This window comes from Agelaius phoeniceus, chromosome 4 (genome assembly GCF_051311805.1).
Source record: "Agelaius phoeniceus isolate bAgePho1 chromosome 4, bAgePho1.hap1, whole genome shotgun sequence".
NCBI lineage: Eukaryota > Metazoa > Chordata > Aves > Passeriformes > Icteridae > Agelaius > Agelaius phoeniceus.
Window position 1 is genome coordinate 34,683,259 of NC_135268.1, and position 19,889 is coordinate 34,703,147.

Genomic DNA, 19,889 nt, shown 5'->3' on the forward strand with positions numbered 1-19,889 from the left:
AGAGAAGGATGATCAAAGGGACTCTTAAATTACCAAGAGCTATTTATAAAAAAGACCAGAGCTGATATGTAAAGGTAGATGATATTCTAGGACTAAGAAAATACACCATCCACTGAAGACAAAGTAAAGCTCATTTCTTAGTCTCATTTAAATATACATCATGCAAATATTGTTTGGTTTTTTTCCCTTTTTGAAAAGTAATTACTGTTTATAAACCTTGGATGTTGCACATAGAAGCATTCTGAATGCCACTTAATTCTATGTTTTTTAAAAGGCAAACCACATAACTGTATTTCATACAGAAGCTCACTTATGGCTCTGCCTGAATCATCCGCTGAGGATCTGGGTATGAGTCTGCCAGAGCTGGCTACTGATAAAGAAGAAGAGCCTTATTTTGTCTTTGGAAAACTCAGACAAAGCCTCCTTTGCTATGCTGGCTCTATTTAAAAAGTGGCTGCTGAATTAATCAAATTCCTAAAATAAACAAAGTACTAATTAGTATAAAGCATATGGCAGATTGTCCTTGACATGTGACAAACATTTAAAAAATTTAATAAGCATACACCATTAATTACAGAAGCTGATGAAAAAGAGTGTAAAGTTACTTGCTTTTCTAACATTTTATAATGAAAAGTTACCATTAGACATACAATAAAATATAGTTAAAATACAGAAAATCAGTTTTGTGTTCATTATCTTTATGGCTAATTCTGCAGTAGGGGTACTATACAGATAATGATAACAATAATAATAATGAAATAATTTTTATTAAAGAAAATATTTCGTTAAGAGAGGTACCAGAATAGTTATTATTGTTAGAACATGTACAAGCTATAGTAGCTGAATTAACAATATATTCACTTAAATTAATACAACAACTTTAATTACAAGAATTCTGAGTTACGAATGTACAGAAACCTTTTATTCATGGGTGAAATAGCAGCATGGTCACAGCCAGGGAGTACAAGCACACATACTGCACAAAGCAATCTGGTAAACTATTCTCAGACCCAATTTGATCAATGACATTAGGCTGAACATTTGTGTTTCAAAGAAGTTTTATAGAATCAGACTTCAGCAGACTCTTAGCAACAGCAGTACAATTGCAATTTAAACTAGAAATGCATGCAAAGGAGAAGCAATGACATTTACATTTGTAAAGCAGCAGTAAGCAAGGCCTTGCTTACTATGGTAGGAAGAAAGAATGTGCAAAAAGTGAACCATTCTCCTCTTGCTCTTGTCAGAATGCTATTTACTGCAGAAAGCTTTTTAGTTTAATGTTTGCAGCAGGATTCTTGAACTGGTATTCTGCATACACAGCCCAGTCTTCTTGGAGATTGCCACCATTTATAGCAGCAAATTCTGAGAAAATAATATGCCACAGGTCGTTCTTGTATTGATTAAGGAACCACATGAATATAAGATTGTGTGAAGGAAACAAGATGTGAAGCAAAGTTGCAAGGCAAAAATAGGGTACTATATAAAGCTGCTGAAGTGCTCAGAATTAATGATGTTCCCAGAAATATTACTAAATATTAAAGTGTAAAGAATAAGCCTTACAGGCCTGTGGAGAAACCCTGATGAAGTCTTGAATTCATGAATCTATATGAAAGTAACCCAACAGTATCTGGGGAGCCTCAATACAAGAGTGAAATGATTGCCATTAAAACCAAAACCAAACCAAGAAAAGCCCAGCCACAGAGATGGGAAGGGTAAACTGTGAAATACACTGATTTGGTTCTTGGTTTGCTGATTTAAGTCCCTGAGGAACATGAAGAACAATCATGGCAGACCCAGGAAGGTGAGTTTGAAGTAGGTGCTCCTCTCTGCATGCAGATTACAATCACTTAAAAGCAAAGAGGAAGCAGAGAAGAAATAAAGGTATGAAAAAGTTCAACATCATCTTGTCTACGTCTACATCCTCTGAAGGAAAACTACCTCTAGACCAGGCTTCGACAAAGTGTGTGGTTTCTATGGATGCAAAGTGGACAGAAGTTGTACACAAAGATCCACAGGTTTTTCTATTCAGGCCTGTCTGACATAAAAGCAAATAACCTAGATGGTTGCAAGGGCATATATTATTCTCAAAGGCAGTCTCGGATCACGTAAAGCAGAGCAGACAAAGCCTTTGCCCTCAAGGTGAAACAGCTCTGGACTAAAGTTACTGTCTAAATCCCAATGTTTCTTCAGTACCAACAGAATTGAAGCAGCTTCCTGCTAATGACACAGTAATGCTGTTTGTACCAAATGTGTACACCAGGTATTGTGTTCTATGAAATAGCATGTCTTTTATAAAATAGGCAGAGTCAGTCAGATTAGTACATTTTCAAAGAAACAATTCCTTCTGGTAGGATTGTTCATGATCCATACAGACACATTTCCAAAACAATGCTAGTGTAAAAAGACCTGCCTGTAGCAGGCTGCAGGTAACTCCCAAGACAAATAAGCACCCTACAGGACCTATAAGTTCTAATTACTCTTGCCTTGAAAGGCAGCTGAGTAGTATTTTAGGGTTTTAATTTCAAGGATTCTTATTTCAATGAGTCGTTGGGGTTAAGTAGCACTATAAAAGTATCTTTCTTTGTTGTTTTGGGGTTTTTTTTTTTTTAATTGGGTTTTTTTGTGTTTTTTTGATTCCAATGTAATACCTTGTTCATGAGGAATCCTAATGATCCTACAGGCCCAATGAAACTGTAGTAAAAGGCCAAATATATATTCCTTCACTTTACTGAAGCAGAGAAAGTCCTGTTTTCCAAATCATGTCATTTTTCCACAATGAAAAAAAAATCTAATAAAATATAAAATATTCAAAAATAAATATCTAATATTTATATAGATATAAAATATCTAATAAAATAAAATATAAAATATGCTGACTTTAAGGATTAATTCTTCCATTTGCTGTTACCCTTCTATCCATACACCTCATTATCATCAATTGGCCTAGAACTGGTCACAGTTCTGAGCTGAATTCTGGAAAAAAAACCCAATAGAACATGCACAGAAGGTTACTCTGCACAGATTTTTAGGCATCTCACTCTTACAGAAATACAGTGGAACTATAGCTTCTTTAATATGATGTCTTCATACTTTGTTCTTTGATGATAGACCAAATACATTCAAAATTTATAAGCAGTTTCACAGCGCATGATAGGAAAGCATTCTACCAATTTTATACTGCTGTGCAGTGTTGCTGTTTTTATAATTCTTTAAGCATTAAGATGCTTAATGCATGGTTTAAGCAGCAGAAGTGGTGTATACTTTTGCATTAAAACATGTACTACTATGAACAAAACCACTTTTATACCAAAGATTTTTCAAGCCAATTTATGTAGCTAAATCCAGGCTACAGCTCTCCTTAGCTAAGCTGGAGGAGCTACGTGAATAAAGACTTTACAGAAGTAATTACTGCTATTTGTGCATATTTTGCATTAAACTTTATATGCTCAGACACTCAGTGTAGTATTGCTTCCCCATCCATAGACAGCATAAGAGGTACTTTCTTCAAGCCTACCAAGACAGTCAGTGAGGTGCTGCAGATGGATATACTTATATCATATAGCTCAGAATCATATTCAGTGAACATATATTTATCTTGCAATTATCTGAGAGCATTCTAGATTTGAATAGGCAAAGAAGAGGGAAAGAGATCTCCAAGAAGCAACACTTTAGCATAGTGAATTATCCCTGGAAATAGTAGGATACAGTATTTAACGGGTATTCTATTACCTTCCCTTTTGCATGAGTTACTAAAGCTCCAGGTACCCTCACAATTACTGAACAATAGTATATTTCCTGACAATATAATGCTACATAAAAAAAAAAAGAAAGATAAATTTAAAAAAAAAAAGCAAGCTACTATAGATGGTTCCTAGCCACTTCCCAACGACATTAACGGAAGCAATTTGCCTAAAATCTCAATTAGTTTTTCTTTCTAAATTTCAGAGGTGGTTTTAAGTGTAATTTTCTAAAACCACATAATGTATTTTGCTTTTTATTATTCAGTCTGTCTGAGGCTCATTCAGATCTTATTTTTCCTCTTGGCAAATTTTTGTACAGATAGAAGAAAATCTACAGGAAGAATGACAATTAGGGATTATAGACATGAGAGCATAAACATCAATTACCTTCTTACAAAACAGGAATTCAAGTAATATTTAGTCTGCATTAAGACATAATTATGGGTAAAATTGTAGTCTATCTACCAGTATCGATTAAAACCAGGATGCTGAGACACTGTTAGGTTACAAAGAGCTTGTTTCTACCATTCATCTTATAAGGGAAAATAAGGTAGTGTAGCAAAGCAAAAGAGAAGTTCATGATATGAATATTAATCAATTGCAACTGCCCTTTTGTCAAGTGTTCAACTCTATGTTTGAGGAATACATTCATTTAAACCAGAGTTTTGATGAAAGGTTATATCATATTACCTACCATGTGACATTTAGGAAACTAGAAAGTAAAATTAGGATCATATTTTCTTCTACTGAATCTTAGAAAACTCAGGATTAACTCAGTATTTGATTGGTGAATTTCAACTTATTTTTCAAAATTAATTATGAAGTGCAGCTATATACTCTGCAGATATACTAACAATTGTTTGCAGCTTTTCTACTGTGCAGTAGGCAATGTACTGTAAAGCTTTTAGTCATTTTCTCTTGGCATTCATGTTGGGAACAATTAGCTAAGAAAAATAGGTTGCAGAGAGCTGAAATAACAATGTAATAAATAGCTGAAGTTCTAATCTAATTGATATTTCATTTTTAATTACAGTTCCTTTATATATGTATATATGTATATATATATATAAAAGACATTTATTTTTCTTCCCTGTTTTAACTCATACAAGTAAACAAAAATAAAGTAGATTTTGTTATGAATAATAAACTTTAAATAATTTCCTGAAAATACTTCTGCATACCAAACCAATGAGTCTGAATTTATTCCACCTAATGATAGAGTAGGTCCCAGGAAGCAGCCACCGAAGAAACATGATAGATAAATCCAAATGGCAATCTCTGTTCTTTACTAATTGCTAATTATAAACTACCAAAAGAAATTTTTGAAAATATGAAGGTATAGAAAAATATTTGAAGATTCAGTGAGTTCTTTGAAAGGCATGCTTTACTCATGCCTCACTTAGAGAAGGAATGAAGGAACAATTAAATAAATAGGTGAGCTTTATATGGAAAGTCAGACTGACCAATGCAATGGTTTTTCAGATCTTTATAAAAATACCACTATCTGTTGCAAGTGGGTTTAGTCCTTTGCTGTTTTGGGGGTCAGCTTATTAGCTTATTATCAGTAATACAGTAGTTCTTATTAATTTCAGAATTGTATTATCGAGTTATGTAACACCAAATAATGACACATATACCAACAAGTTGAATACATTCTATTAAGACTATGTAATATTAGTGCTTTATTACTTGCATTGATGTATGACAATAATCCTCAGGTAATAGTAATAGAAAGTAATGGCATTTTCATGAAACATTAGTGAAATAAAAATTCCACTGATGCCTCAAGAGAGTGATAAGCCTTGCTTATCCCTAGAAAATAGACTTGAATTATAGGCTGCTTATTCCAGGTTACATAAGCAGAGTTATAATCAATACATAAAACAAATTACTAATAATTTTTGTTGGGTTTGTTTTCATTGGAAGAAGGGGCACAGAATAAGCTTGTTAGAGTTTTCTTACTTCAAATACTATTTTGTTAGAATGCATTGGGCAGGGGAATTCAATTCCATAAAGTTGTTTGATAGAACTGACAATGAACATTAAGCAGGATGCTCAGAGGACTGAAGCACCTCCCCAGTGAAGACAGGCTGAGAGACTTGGGGTTTTTCAGCCCACAGAGAAGACAGTGGGGTTGCAACTAGCTGATCTTTATGATATGTTCAAGGCCAAACCATTCTATGATTCTGTGAGCAGTTTTAATGAAGTCAAATAGCAACATTTTCGTATTAGTAAAGTTTGGGAGAGCTCTGTTTTGAATATTATGCTTTAGGCATTGAGCTTCCACGTTCTCAACACTATAGTTCTTTAACTGTAGTTGTATCAAGGCATAACAATAAGAAAAAAGATGTAATTGGACATCTTTTCATTAGGCTATCATTAAGCTCTCCATTTTCTTTGTGTCAGGCCTAAGCACAGATACCAAAACCTTAAAGGTTTTCTATGGGTATCCTATCCTTTAGCCTCATTTTTTGAAAGGAGACTGGGGCTTTTTGATGTTGTTACTACTGCTGCTGTTTGGGTTTTCATCATAATGGAAAAAAAATCTGAAACTGAAAGACATCACATTCCCTTAGCTCATGGTTGAAGAGATTTGAATATTCTGATGGATGTAGTGCCTTGTCTGGTATGATTTACCATGGAATCAGTTATCAAGAACAAACACAATGCCCTGAGCTGGACTACTTATATGATCCCATCAGCAATTATAAAAGAGAAAAAATAACATGTCATAACAACTACTGTGATCTAGCAGTCACCTTACCCAGAGCTGAAGGCATTTTAAGGTAAATAGCCTATTTCAGAAAGTTCAGAGCTAAGAGACTTTCTTACTGCTTTTTTGCTTTATAAACAATGGAGATGAAGCCACTGACTTTTCCAGTTACAAAACTCTCAAATGGAAAGGTTGCTGAAGAGAGCCTAATCAAATATACCTAAACCCAATACACACAAACACAGATCAATGCTTCTTACTATGCCTCCTTGAAATGATTTCAAATGAAATCATTTCAAGGAGGCATAGTAAGATTTAAACCAATCAGGATAATAAATGCTAAGAAATTGCTTAGCTATTGTGATGGCAAATATTTGTATTGCAAAATTACAAAAGCCATGGTTCACAGGAAGTACAGATGGGTTGTTTAACCTGACATCTTGGTAACAAAATCAGAACAGTGGCTACTGTAAAAGATAAAAAGTAAAAAGATATAGAACTATTTAATTAAATACGGTTTTATCTAGAAAATATCAATTTTTGCTCCCACTGCATATCACACACTTACTAAAATTATCAAAGTTCAAAATGACAACTGGAAACCTACTTAGAAAAAAGTAAGCAATGAAGAAGAAATAGTTAAAAATAGTGATATATTTTCCCACTCCTAAAAGGAGGTAATTTATTCTGAACTTGTTTTCTACCACACGTATAGGAATAAAAGTATTAAGGATGTTTTAAAATATGGATATTGAAAAGAAATATGGATGCAAAACTTAATACTTAGCCAAACTAAGAGGAGTCTAATAGTGCACAAATACTGTGATTTGATTTTATACTAAAGCCCAATGTAAGAAAGAGCTTTCTTTCTTTTATTGCAGTATACCAATGTTAAACTTCCTCAGTTGGGAATACACCACTGTAAACTAATGTTTAAAAAAGTAGTTTTTTTAAAAAAAAAAAAAGGGTTGATCCTGGGTGGACAGCAGCACCCACCAAAGCTACTCTATCACCTCCACAAGTGGACAGCGGGGAGAAAACATAATGAAAGGTTCATGAGTAAGGACTGGGAGAGATCACTCACCAAATACCGGCACAGGCAAAACAGACTAGAATTAGAGATATTAACTGAATTTACTGCTAACAAAATCGGAGCAGGATAATGAGATGCAAAATAAGACCTTAAAAACACCTTCCCCCCACTCCTCCCTCCTTCCTGAGTTCTACCTGTTCTGCCCCAGCAGTGCAGGGAGATGGGGAGTGAGGGGTTTGGTCAGTTCATCACACATTGCTCCTGCCATTGTTCAGGGAGAGAAATCCTCTCCCTGCTCCAGCATGGGGTTCCTCCCCTGGGAGACAGTCCTTCATGAACTTCTCCAACCGGAATCCATCCCTTCTGCAACATTTCTCCACATAATGCTGCTGTTGTACCACGGGTCACTTTTCCAGAGGGTGCAGTCCTTCAGGCACAGTCTGCTCCAACATGGGCTCCCCATGGGGCCACAAGTCCCACCAGGAAACCTGCTCCAGCATGGGCTCTTCTCTCTCCATGGGTCTACAGGTCCCTGGCATCCTTCTTTCAGGCATCACCAGCTGTGGTGTGGGTCTCCTTCATGGGCTGCAGGTACATCTCTGCAGCCCGTGCTCCTCCATGGGGGACACAGCTGCTTCACCACGGGCTGCAGGAAAATCTCTGCTGGGGCACCTGGAACACCTCCTCCCTCTCCTTCTGCACAGACATTGGTGTCTGCGGAGCTTCTCCTCTCACTTACTTTCATTCTGCTCTTGGCTTAGTGCCGTTCTATCTGCACAATAACTTTTCTTCCTTCTTAAATACCTTATCACAGGGGTTAGCACCGTTTCTGATTGCCTCAGCCTTGGTCAGCAGTGAGTCCATCCTGGAACCAGCTGACACTGGCTGTGTCAGACATGAAGGAAGCCTCTGGCAGCTTCTCACAGAAGCCACTCCTGCAGCCCCCGGCTACAAATATCAGGTCATGTTAATCTGACACAAAAGCCAATGCTTAAAGTACAAAATTATTTTAATTTAAAACCAGAATTTTAATAGATAAAGAAAAATAGAATTTTCACCTCTAGAATAAGAGGTGAAAAATAAACACAAACTAAGTTGATTATTATTTAGTTGAAAAAAAAAATAATCTGGAGTACAGCCCAGTTTGTCTACATACCAATGAATCTGTTACACACCATATTTATTACTTAATATAATTTTATTTGACCTTTGAATATTATTTCTCATATTATAAGAATTGTCTATGCTACAGGATATCACTTTCATTGTAAGAAATCAAGGTAATAAAGGTTAATATAAACAATAAAAGTCTACATCTTCTAGATAATAAATAGAGGTATTAAATCCATGGGGGAAATGATTGAGAAAAACAAGCAATGGAAAATAATAAAACAAAGCATTTGTCCAATAGAAAAAAATTTAAAGAGATGGAATTAAATTACAGAGTAGTCTTGAGGACCTGAAGAAAAAGAGGCAACAAGGAAGTTATGAAAAAGAGCCATTTCATAAACACACACTTCAAGTATTTGGTGTGTTTCATGATCTCAGAATTTCAAATTGCACAAATTTAAACAGGAACAAATCACCTCAAGTAATACATATCAAAAAAAAAAAAAATCTCTCCTGACTTTGTTTTGCTATTACTGCAACTACAGTTTGTGATTACAATTTGCCATCATAATAGAATATGAAAAAACATGCCAATCAAGTATCTGAAATGATAGCTGATACAGATTGTGTTTGCATTGACTTCCAAATACCAGAGAGGTAAAAAAACATTTCTTATCTATACAGAGGGTAACTGGAAATCCTCCTCCTAGGATTCAATGTGAGAAGGCCAAGCTGACTGGAGAAGATAATTACATTGCCTCCATATACCACCATGTTCTATTTCATTCTTTGTTGCTAATCTGGCATGTGAAATTAAAAAAAAAAAAAAACAATGCTTATCAAAAGGTAGATAATACATGTGAATCTCCTCACCCCTGAAAATATTTGGTTGGGATTAATCTTTTCCTCTTTTCCACAGTGATGATGTTCAGTAACAAGAACAAAAAAGATAGGTAAAGCAAAAGGTTCAGCCCAGTAGTTAAGATGCACCTTTGCTCCCTGACTGGGCCCTCTTGGTTGGAGTGCAAGTTTATAGATAGTCATTGCTAATAAGTATCAGCAGGCATCTTGAAAGGAGGAATCAGCCTTGCCTTAATTCCAGATTTTGACACTCTGCACTCCCCAGTGACTGACTAGTTGGAAGAAGGATTATAGAAGCAACTTTTCTAAGACTTAAAAAATGCTTTGAGCAGGTAGTGAGACAGCAGAAATAAAACGTTTAATTGATATTAGCTTATTAATGCCCAGTGATTGTGATGGGGTTAAAAAAAAATTACCCATGCTGTTTTAATGCTATTTCCCACAGGAAAAATCAGATTAGATTGCAGAATTCTCTCCCTTGCCTGATAAAAGGAAAATAAAATAAAAATTAAACCAAAACAAAACAACAACAAAATACTTCTGGACTACACTTACAAGTAATTAAGAGGAAAAAAAGTAAAACTGAGTCTTGCTACTTCTAATCCTGGAATTTGCATAGGACATAGATACTGGGCTCGTGGAGCCTCAGAAGGAAGAAAGTTCTCATGTTACTTTAGAGCTGAGAACAGCACTGACATGACAGGGAAAGCTCTGTTCTTAGTCCTCAGGATTCACTGCTCATCTTCAATAGATTTTTTTTCCCTTCTCTCTCTAGGACAGAGGATTTTAGAGGATCAAATTTTATGACTCCTCAGATCCTGCAAGCAAACAGATTTTCCAGATAGACACTGTGAGCTATAAATCTCAGGTTGTTTGGAGACCAGACAACACAGGGAAAGCACAGGCTATTTTTGAATCCCGGAATACTACTTTCTGCACATTTCTTTCTTGTCCATGACACCCTAAATGACAATAAAATCATTGAACACTCAGGCTGTCTATATTTTACAGGCATTTCAGTGCTCCTAGTAGCGGGAGAACATTTTCTAGGCTTTGGGCAAAAACCTAAAAGTCATACATGGGTTTTTTCTGCGCTTATGCATTCAAATTTGCTTTTAATAACATGGGGCAGAAGCTTATGTTCTTCTCTTACTTTTTTTTAAATTCAAAGTCCTTATTGCTTAAACACTTCTAAACTGAATCTAATTCTTATGTAACCTAAACCCCTCTAGCCCAACCTAGCCCTGAGCCCTAATTTAACGTGAATTGGGGTTGAACAAATGAAACAAAGAGCAGCAAATAGCAACAGTAAGTAGGGAAGGAGAGAGGGAAAAGAAAGAGGCAGGTTTTTTATAGGAGGTTAAAAGAAATATATTAGTCTGGAAAAATATTACAGACAAGAGTGAGGATTGCACAGCTGAATCACTTTCCCCTTGCCCTTTGGTAAAAACAAGATGAGAACAAACAAGGCTGGAAAGAAGTTTGAATCAACAGGTCACCAGAAACCAGTGAAAGCTGGCACACCCCCTTTGCTGTATCCTCCATACACTCCTGCTCAGCTGGACAACAGAAGCTCTTTTCTGATGGAGCACCCTGCACAGGCCAAGGCTGAGGCTGGGGCTCAGGCTGCACTCTGACTTCCCTGGATTCTCCCCACTCTCTAATCCCACCCATGCTGTCAGGGCAGTGCTTGCTCTTGGTGAGGGGTTAGCTCTGACTATTGGGAACCTGATTGTCCCAACCTCAAAGTTGAGCACTGGGCCTAAGTAAAAGGAGCCCAGGGGACAAGGACTGAGTTACATCTTCACAGACTGTCCCCTGAGACCAAAACTGAACTGCTCTCCACCTGTGAGGACATCATTAACAAGGAGGCACTGTCACCAGTATTATTCCCTCCTAAGCCATGTGAACCACCTGGCTTGCAAAGGAGGGTTGTGCATGCACGTGTTAGTTAGATATGCAGAGCTGGCATGCTCTGGAGTATACATATGGATGTACAGGCTATATTCCATATTTCTTAGCATCTGACAGAGAATCTGCAGCCAACTGTTGCCATTCTGTTGGCTGCCACCTGCCTGTTTATACCTGGAAATCTCAGAGCATACACTCTTTTCACTGAAGACATTGCATAAACATTGGTCTCTGTCAGAGGCATGCAAATTACAAGAAGAAAATTCATTAGGATGCTAAAAATACTTCCTAACAATATCAGGTGGGAACCTAGGTATTAACAAATTGCTCACATTACTTCAGCAGCAATGCAAGAAGACTCCCAAATGGAAAGTACCTTACGAACTTTTCCAGTGTTTTGACAAATGAAGAACCAAGGATTACCCAGCTCATCAAGAAATTCACATGCTGTTCAGACACAGCCTAGTACTTTTCAGCGCAACCACATAAATGTAAGTCGTGGCAGATAAACAAGGGAAGGGGACTGAAAACAACTTGGAGGAGTTTGGAGGAGTGCTTTGTCATAATCATTCTCAGTTCTGGTTCAAGAGGACTCATCTCTTCACGGGTTTGAGTATTTCATATATACACAATGCAGTCAAACATTTGATCTTCATTACCATTGTAACAGCCAGGATAATGACCATTACTATAATTAATGGTGAATTATAATGAAGCACATAATCAAAGAACATTAGGACCTTTGGAGGTCACCCTGTCACATCTCCCTGCTCAAGCATGGTCACCCACAACAGGCTGTCCCAGATTATGTCTGGACAGTTTTTAAACAACTGCAAAGATAAAGACTCAACAAGCTCTCTAGGCAATCTGTTCCAGTGCTCAAAGTAAAATAATGTTTTCTTATGCATATATTTTTTTTTATTTATAAAGTTTTTTCCATAGAAATGCTTTCAGATTATCACGTATACAGACTAAATTCCTACTTGTAATTCCTATGCATGAGAAGCTGAAATCATTCATAATCCCTTTTAAAACAATACAACCTTAGGATAAGAATGCCTGTTTCCACCACAAATACAATCATTATTTCAAGATAATACCTAAGTACCAACAGGATTGCTTTTCTCTGCAGGTTGACATTTAAAGTTGCTCTGGTTGGACTACTGTTCAAGTCAGATAAATTCCCCTTTATTAGAGCAAGAGAGATTAATCTTCTTCTTTCTTTTTTTAATCTTTGCACACATAAACTGGCATACATATTGCCTGATCAAAGCAAATATAACTGCATATATTCATTATCATCTGTTTGCAGTAAGAATTCTATCGGCATAACTTAATCTAAGCACTTGATTTATTAAGTATTTGATTGAAGCAGAAAGTTTTTTACCATATTATTTACATTTTGAGTATGCCTATCTGTGCCAAAGTTGGTTTTAAAAATTGACTTTAGAAAGTTTTACATTCCTAGGGTTTTTTTAATAGAAACATATGTCCCTAACACCAAAAGCTGAACTATACTAAACCAATTTTTATCTAGACATATTGCCTAAGGAAAAACCCACCATATTTTTCAATACAAAGCTTTATATCAAGTTTTAATTATTTGTATGTTATTTGCACATGTCTAAGTGTGATTCCCCCAATTAAACTTTTAAAGTTTATGACAGCCTATTCCAAGAATTATATGAGAGTTATCAGTATATTAAGAGCATAATTAAGAAATAGCAACACATGAATAGTTCCACTTTCATTAAGACCAGAGACCATCTAACCTAACATATAATGCTAATTATACCCCATATTTTGTCCTTCATTGCTTTCACAGTCTTCATGGTTTTCTATTGGGGTTTTTTGCACATGTGATTTCTCTCTCACATGATTTATTCCGTGGTTTCATTACTAGTCTCTCTTGTCCTTCCAGATTTCAAAGTACTTTTCTTGTGCTATTTTATTTTAATTTTCTTACAGCTGTCAAATGGAAATAAAGTGACAAGACAAAGTTTTAAATAATACTCAGCATAAAAACCTGTGTGTTGATACAGTTATTTATTTCCTTGACTGTGGCCTGTTTCAGTCTTATTCTGACTGAGAACATTACCTAGAGGGTGCATAATTGTATGATTTTAAGATTTTACTTTCTATCTGTTAAGAAACCTTTTGTATTTAATCTACATAGCATACATTAATTAGCTAATAGGCAAGTATTTTACTTGTTTGAGAACTCATGCCGTCAGTTCCTCTTTGTATGCTGAGATAGAATCACATAATATTGGGTCTTTTTATCAAACTGAGAACCAAAAAGAAATATTTTTCATACTTTACAAAAAAGTACTGAGAAATAAAACTAGCAGTATCTTGAAACATTATTAGAAACTAACATTTAGGATTTCTGGCAATAATTCAGACCTTTTACTTGTAGCACAAAAATTCAGAAGGGTGAAATTTTTTTATCATCTCTGTTGGCCTGACTGTAGGTCTTAAGGCACCTCAGATGTTGCTCCCATGACTACCATGCCAAGAAAGAATTAAGTTTATCAGAACTAGGCTAACTTTAGACAGCCCATGGAAATATTACAGCCTTTTCCCTTGTTTTAAAGAACAACCACAGAAGTTTCCCTTTTAGCTACCAGAAGAAATGCAGCTGAGAACTGTTTTGGGAGTCCTGGATTCATGACAAAGGAGCATCAGGTGGGCAAAATTTGAATGGCACATAGTAGTTGAATATGGGAGCTGTGTAACTCAGAAAACATCTGCACTTTGCCATGGTCCAAAACTGCTAAATTCAGCAAGCCCTGGGAACATCTACCTCTTGCAAACATCAGTTAACTTCAACACTATTCTTCTTTGATGGGCAGTTTCCCTGCTTGGACTGAAATTCACTGAGGACTGTGACAAGTCATTGCCTTAAGCAGATGCTGACAGCTGCTTTAAGAGAGAGCCTCTCCTGGCTCCCTCTCTGAGTTTCTGTTGATATAACTAATCTCTAGTTTTTGAAGCTAAAACAGATCTTACCTCATTCCCTTTGAAAAAGTTCATTTCTGAACGTTACTCCAATAAACACAAAAAAGACAAGGCTAGAATGTAGTTCATCCCTTGACTGTGGAAGAAAAGGAAGAACTATTAGAGAATAATCCATACCTTGTGTCGTAATCTTACTAGGGGCTGATATGGCCTAAAGTTGTATCCTTCCTTGACTGGCCACCCCTCTGCTCCCAGCAAAATGCATCCAAGAAGTGAAACAGTGGACCACCACATAAACATCTTTACAGGTCTGTTTCTGTGAAAATAAAATGAACAAGTTCAGAGATGCAATATTACTTTAGCATAAACTGTATAATAAAGTTTTACAATACTGACAATCCAATTTTGGACCTGAATAAATGTAGTAGATATAGGACAATCCATCTGGCACAACAGCAAAGAGAAAAAACGGTGGTAGTATTTGGGACAGCAGTATCAATTCCATTGTGCTGAACCGAGAATTTTCCTACCTCATATGAGGGAGTCACTGAGGAAACAACCAGGAAAAGTCAAAGAAAAGACAGAACATAAAAGAAAGGCAGTGGTGAAAAATGCAGTAAGCTTTCTCAGATGAAAGAAAAAAACTTATCATCAATCACATGTTCATCAACTTTTCATTTTAAATGTGGCCTCTTGTGATGCACTATTCACAACCTAAAAGTTTATAATAATCATACTCACAGATTTATAGATACATATGGCATGAGAGTTACCCTGTATGGTTCCTAATGGATGTACACATATACATTACATAAGTGGTTTCAGAACCTTTTAGAGATATGCAATATTTATCATTGATATTCAGCATTTGTGTTGAAACCATCATGTTAAACAAACACAGTAAACTGATCTTCATTACTTCAAGATACTCCCAAGTCAGTCTGCTAGTCTATGTTATTTAATCCTGCATTATGGGGCAGAGATGAGCCACTTTCATGCATGAGTGGAGTTTTTTTTCCCCTTCGTACTTTGCTTTTACTTCACTTAGCCTGCCAGTGTAGAAACCTCTGATAAGAATCAAGATATACAGGAATAATACAAAGCATCACAAGAGTGCCCTAGCAGCCCAGACTGTGCACCGAATTTTGAAGTCTTGCCTGACATTTTCTTTTCTATGGGAAATCATCTGAGCATAAAATGTGAACAAATTGGGGATCACTTATTATCCTGTATCATTTACAGTCATGCTCCTGGCAATACTGTTACACAAACTGTGGTTTTGATTCCTATCATTCCTCACATAGCAGTAGTCTTCACAGTCACCTGAAGGCAGAGAGACTGAATAGAATTAATTCCTGTGGAGATATTACATGTAGTAAATGGACTCTACTCTTACCTCTATTCACCGTCTCAGGAACAGATCCTACTTAAGTCTGTTACCCTTCCCTGGGGATTACTCTACCAAACTTGGTGAAGCCACCACAGGTCTGTTTCATCCTAATTCCAACTGATTTTTACCAGCCTGCCTTGCCTTCACACTTGTAATTCAAACAAAAGCTCGACATTTATACACCATATTACTTTGACATCACTTACCTTTTGTTCCACCAAACCCAATCTCATTCTGGCTCTCCCTAGTAATTAAACTTAACGTTTCATCTCATTTATCATTGCTTTTTCCAACAGTTTCCACTTCAATTACCTTTCTTTGTCACTCCAGCTTTTCTAATATACATAGTAGAAGTATTTCTCTTAGGAGAGCTTGCACAGAATACATTAAGCAGAGCATTATTTGAAACACAGAAAACAAGCTCCATTACAGAGGGATATTTTACATAAATAACTCGAGGCTTGTTCTTCTACACCTGCTCAGTAACGGGATACTATATTGAGGATAGGAGATGACACAGCGAAATTTTCTTCTTGAGTTTCCCTCAATCTTCCACCAAAACAGAAGAGCTAATCAGGTGTTCTGGTGGATCTTTGCTATGGTATTAGAACTAATCTAGCTTACTGACAGGAAACAGCAAAAAAAGACTGCTTCAGAACTCTGAGGATTCAAGCACATTATGGTATGGCATTTTCCTTCACTGACTATGTGTTAGTTCTTAGTATCACCGTTACTGGAAAAGTAAGCCCATTTAAAAAAACAAAAACAAAAACAAAAACAAATAAACAGAAATATGAAAAATCAAAATCTTGACTTTTAATCTCAAATAAAACATCTATTTGTACTTGAAGTTTTATAAAATACTTAATTGTTGACTTTCAAGGCCAGAATCAGATTTGTTTAGCACTTGTGCATGCTAAGACTAGCATGGCTGAACCTTTGTCACCTTTGTGCACTTCTGGAATACTTCTCTGTACAATGAAAATTTGGTTGGAAAACAGTCATTTCACAGAAGGTTGTAAGAGCAGCCACATTCCACCACCCACCCACAAACTGAATAGATTTTAGTCTCATGTGGTGTAAAAGAATAGAGTCCTTATAGTTTTGAAAATTGTTTGACCTTGAAAGGCTCATGCTTTGTACTTGTACAGAACAGAAAATTATTACATGCTCAGTTTCTGACTTCATTGCCTGATACTTGGATGAACACTTACAACACAAATCTAAAAAGTAAGCTTTTTGGACACATGCCACCTAAAATCTCAAAAGTATGCAGGGTCTGTGCAGTTATTTTTTGCCTTTTTAGAATTTTAAATATCCACCTTTTTAAGTAGCATACATTTTCTATTGAATTTATTGGATATCTTAAATGATTTTAATTATTACAAAAAACACAGTTCTCCTCAACACAGTATTATTATGAAGACTTTATTTTAAGAAAAAATATTATCTGTCCTAAGCCTGATCCTTAACAGTGTAAGTTAGTGAGTTAAACTAAGATCAGGAATAAAAATGACTTTTCAAAACCTCATTACAACTCCAGATTTTGGTGCTGCATATAGCCGAACAGAAAGAACTAAGGTATCAAAACTATATATTCATGTTGCCTAAAATTGCCTCTTTCTTATTTCTACTTGAAGGTACAGCCTAAATTATCAGTAAAGAGGGTTTTTAATTTTCTTTTAATATTGTATTATCAAGAAATCAGATTTTTTTTTTGAAAATTTGTTATATCATGCATTCTGAGGCAAAATGACATATTTTTGAACTCAAATTTACATTAATGATCTAGACCCTCTACTCATTATTATAATCTAGCACAACTTGATCTTTCAGTGTTTAGATAACATTCTTCTCTATTTTTAACTTCATTAATTACATATTTGTGAAAGAACTGCTTCTAGGTTTTATTTTATATATATATTTATACATACTATTATATGTCTATATTTTCACTGAAGACTGTTGCTTCTTTATACTCATATAACCATGTTTGGAAATCTGATTAGTTTACTTGTCTCTCTTTATTCTCTCTTTAAGCAGATACTCTGCATTTTCCTGTTTCTTTCTCTGCATATTTCTCACATATAACATAGATTATAGATTAAAATTTTAAAAAACTTAAAAATTATAAAATATTCCAGTACATGTTTTAACTGTACATATTTTAACATTTATATATGATTTTTCTGCCAGTAAACACTGAACTGAAATTCTTAAACAACTACTAGCAGTAACTCCATATCATCCATTTTATTAATGAAAACAGTTAATTTACAGCTACTCATTGGATGTAAATAATTAGGGGGTGGGCTTCTCCCTAGTTGCACACAAATAAGTAGGGTGCTGAGTTTCTTTCCTCAATGTGCACTAATTCTTATTAACAATGAGCTTAATGCACTATTTTAGCATCAAATTTATTGGCATTGTGGAAGTCTTATGTGCTATTTATCATCCTTAGATTTTCCTCATGAGCTGAGGAGGAATAGAACAAAGGATGTGGAACAGATAATGGTTGTTCCTTATTTCTCACTGTACAGTAATTTCACCAGTATCAAATTTAGATTTTCCTTTCTGATTCTCAGAAGGCTCTGTCATTTCACTTTTTAGCCCATTTCCAGAGCATTCATGAATCTGATGTACTCTGAGTTTTCTCACTATTGAGTCATTCTATTTCAGTTAAATTTGAAATTTTTTTATAAATTATAATCTATAAGAGGATTCTTTTATTCTGTGTCAAGTTTATACCTTAAAACTCTTGGATGAGAAGCACTGCCAGGAGAGCTATAGCTTCTGAACTGACAAAAGGAATATCTTAGGCTATCTCTCTTGCCTTTTTTAGGTAATGGAAATGGGACCCTTAAATAATTTTCAGAGATTTTTTTTTAAGCAAAGAAAACGACAAGAAAAGTTCACAGTGTTTCCACCAGCACCCTGATGATCAGATAGTCACTGCTGAGTCAGAGACAATTTCTTATAATTCTTAAGGAAATGTAATGCAAAACCTATATCTCCCTTTTCTCTCTTGCTAGTGCTTTTCCAATACTTTTCCAATACTTTGTGGAAAAGAAACTAAATCCCACTTCTGACAACTTACTTATGAATATCTAAAAACCATTAATATATTCTACAATACCATAGTGAGTGTTTCCTCTTAAAATCATTATGATTTCTAAATCTTCTCATCAGTTCATTGGTAATATAAATTTTGTTCTTTGCCTAACTTTTTCTTGTTGGACTAGGAAAGAGGTTGTTGCTATGAGAGTTTAGCAAATACATATTAAGCACGGCTTTACCTGCCCCCACACTGTAATCTTCACAGAGAAGATTGAAGAGATACCATATTTTACACAACCAGTTCCAAATGTGACAATGTGTATTTATGGTGTACCAAAAAAGTATAATTAATGTAACCTGGCTTAGCCAGACTTTTTATAGAGTTAAAACATAAACCCAGTTACATGAATGCCCTATTTTAAAATGCATACATACTTAAAATTAAGAACTTTGCCATTTTTAAAGCTCTTTTTTTTTCCAGAATTTCTCAGCTAATATGCTCTGTTCTGTGTTGATAAATGAATACTAGCCGGGATATTTGGCTTTAAGAGAACAGATATAATTCATTTGAAAATGTAAACATTCCACCTCAATAAACTGATATGATCAACTTAACACCTCTACAACGTATAATAAATGAAATCTTAAGTAATGGCCCAATCACTGCATTCCTCCTGTCTTTAAAAGAAAAGATATATCAGATATTAACCTGGAATTATTTAAAAGGTCAATTTCAACATTTCAACATGCTCTCAGAAAATGTCAGACTCTTTTAGATATTATTAATCTGAAAATAAATAAGAATAAAATTAATTGTCTGTTTTGTGGGGATCAGAAAAAAGTCCATAAGCTATGTCACCATATTCAGTGTTATTAATAGGTTTATAATACAGCCACAGTAATAAATATGTAATGAAACCATGCTTCATTGCCTGTGACTTTGAGGATTTCATTGCATATCATGATGGACACAAATAACCAGGCATGAAAGAATACACTGCTACCATTTCTTAAGACGCTTTTATCTACCCTTATGGTTTCATGGCAGAAAGACAGCAGTAAAAAAAGTATATTCTTGTGCAGAGAAAATTATACTGCATTAGTTTTGAATGA

At 35.3% G+C, this 19,889-nt stretch overlaps 1 protein-coding gene across 4 annotated transcripts in view; it reads right to left on the reverse strand.

The window, feature by feature from the left end:
- The window catches only part of FSTL5 (follistatin like 5), a 270,900-nt gene that overhangs the window by 230,545 nt on the left and 20,466 nt on the right, over nucleotides 1–19,889 (reverse strand). For all 4 annotated transcript variants that reach the window (XM_077177257.1, XM_054632789.2, XM_054632788.2 and 1 more), the window contains exon 2: nucleotides 14,507–14,645. In XM_077177257.1, the coding sequence (XP_077033372.1) occupies nucleotides 14,507–14,629 (123 nt within the window). In that variant the 5' untranslated portion in view covers nucleotides 14,630–14,645. The remainder of the gene's footprint in view (nucleotides 1–14,506; nucleotides 14,646–19,889) is intronic.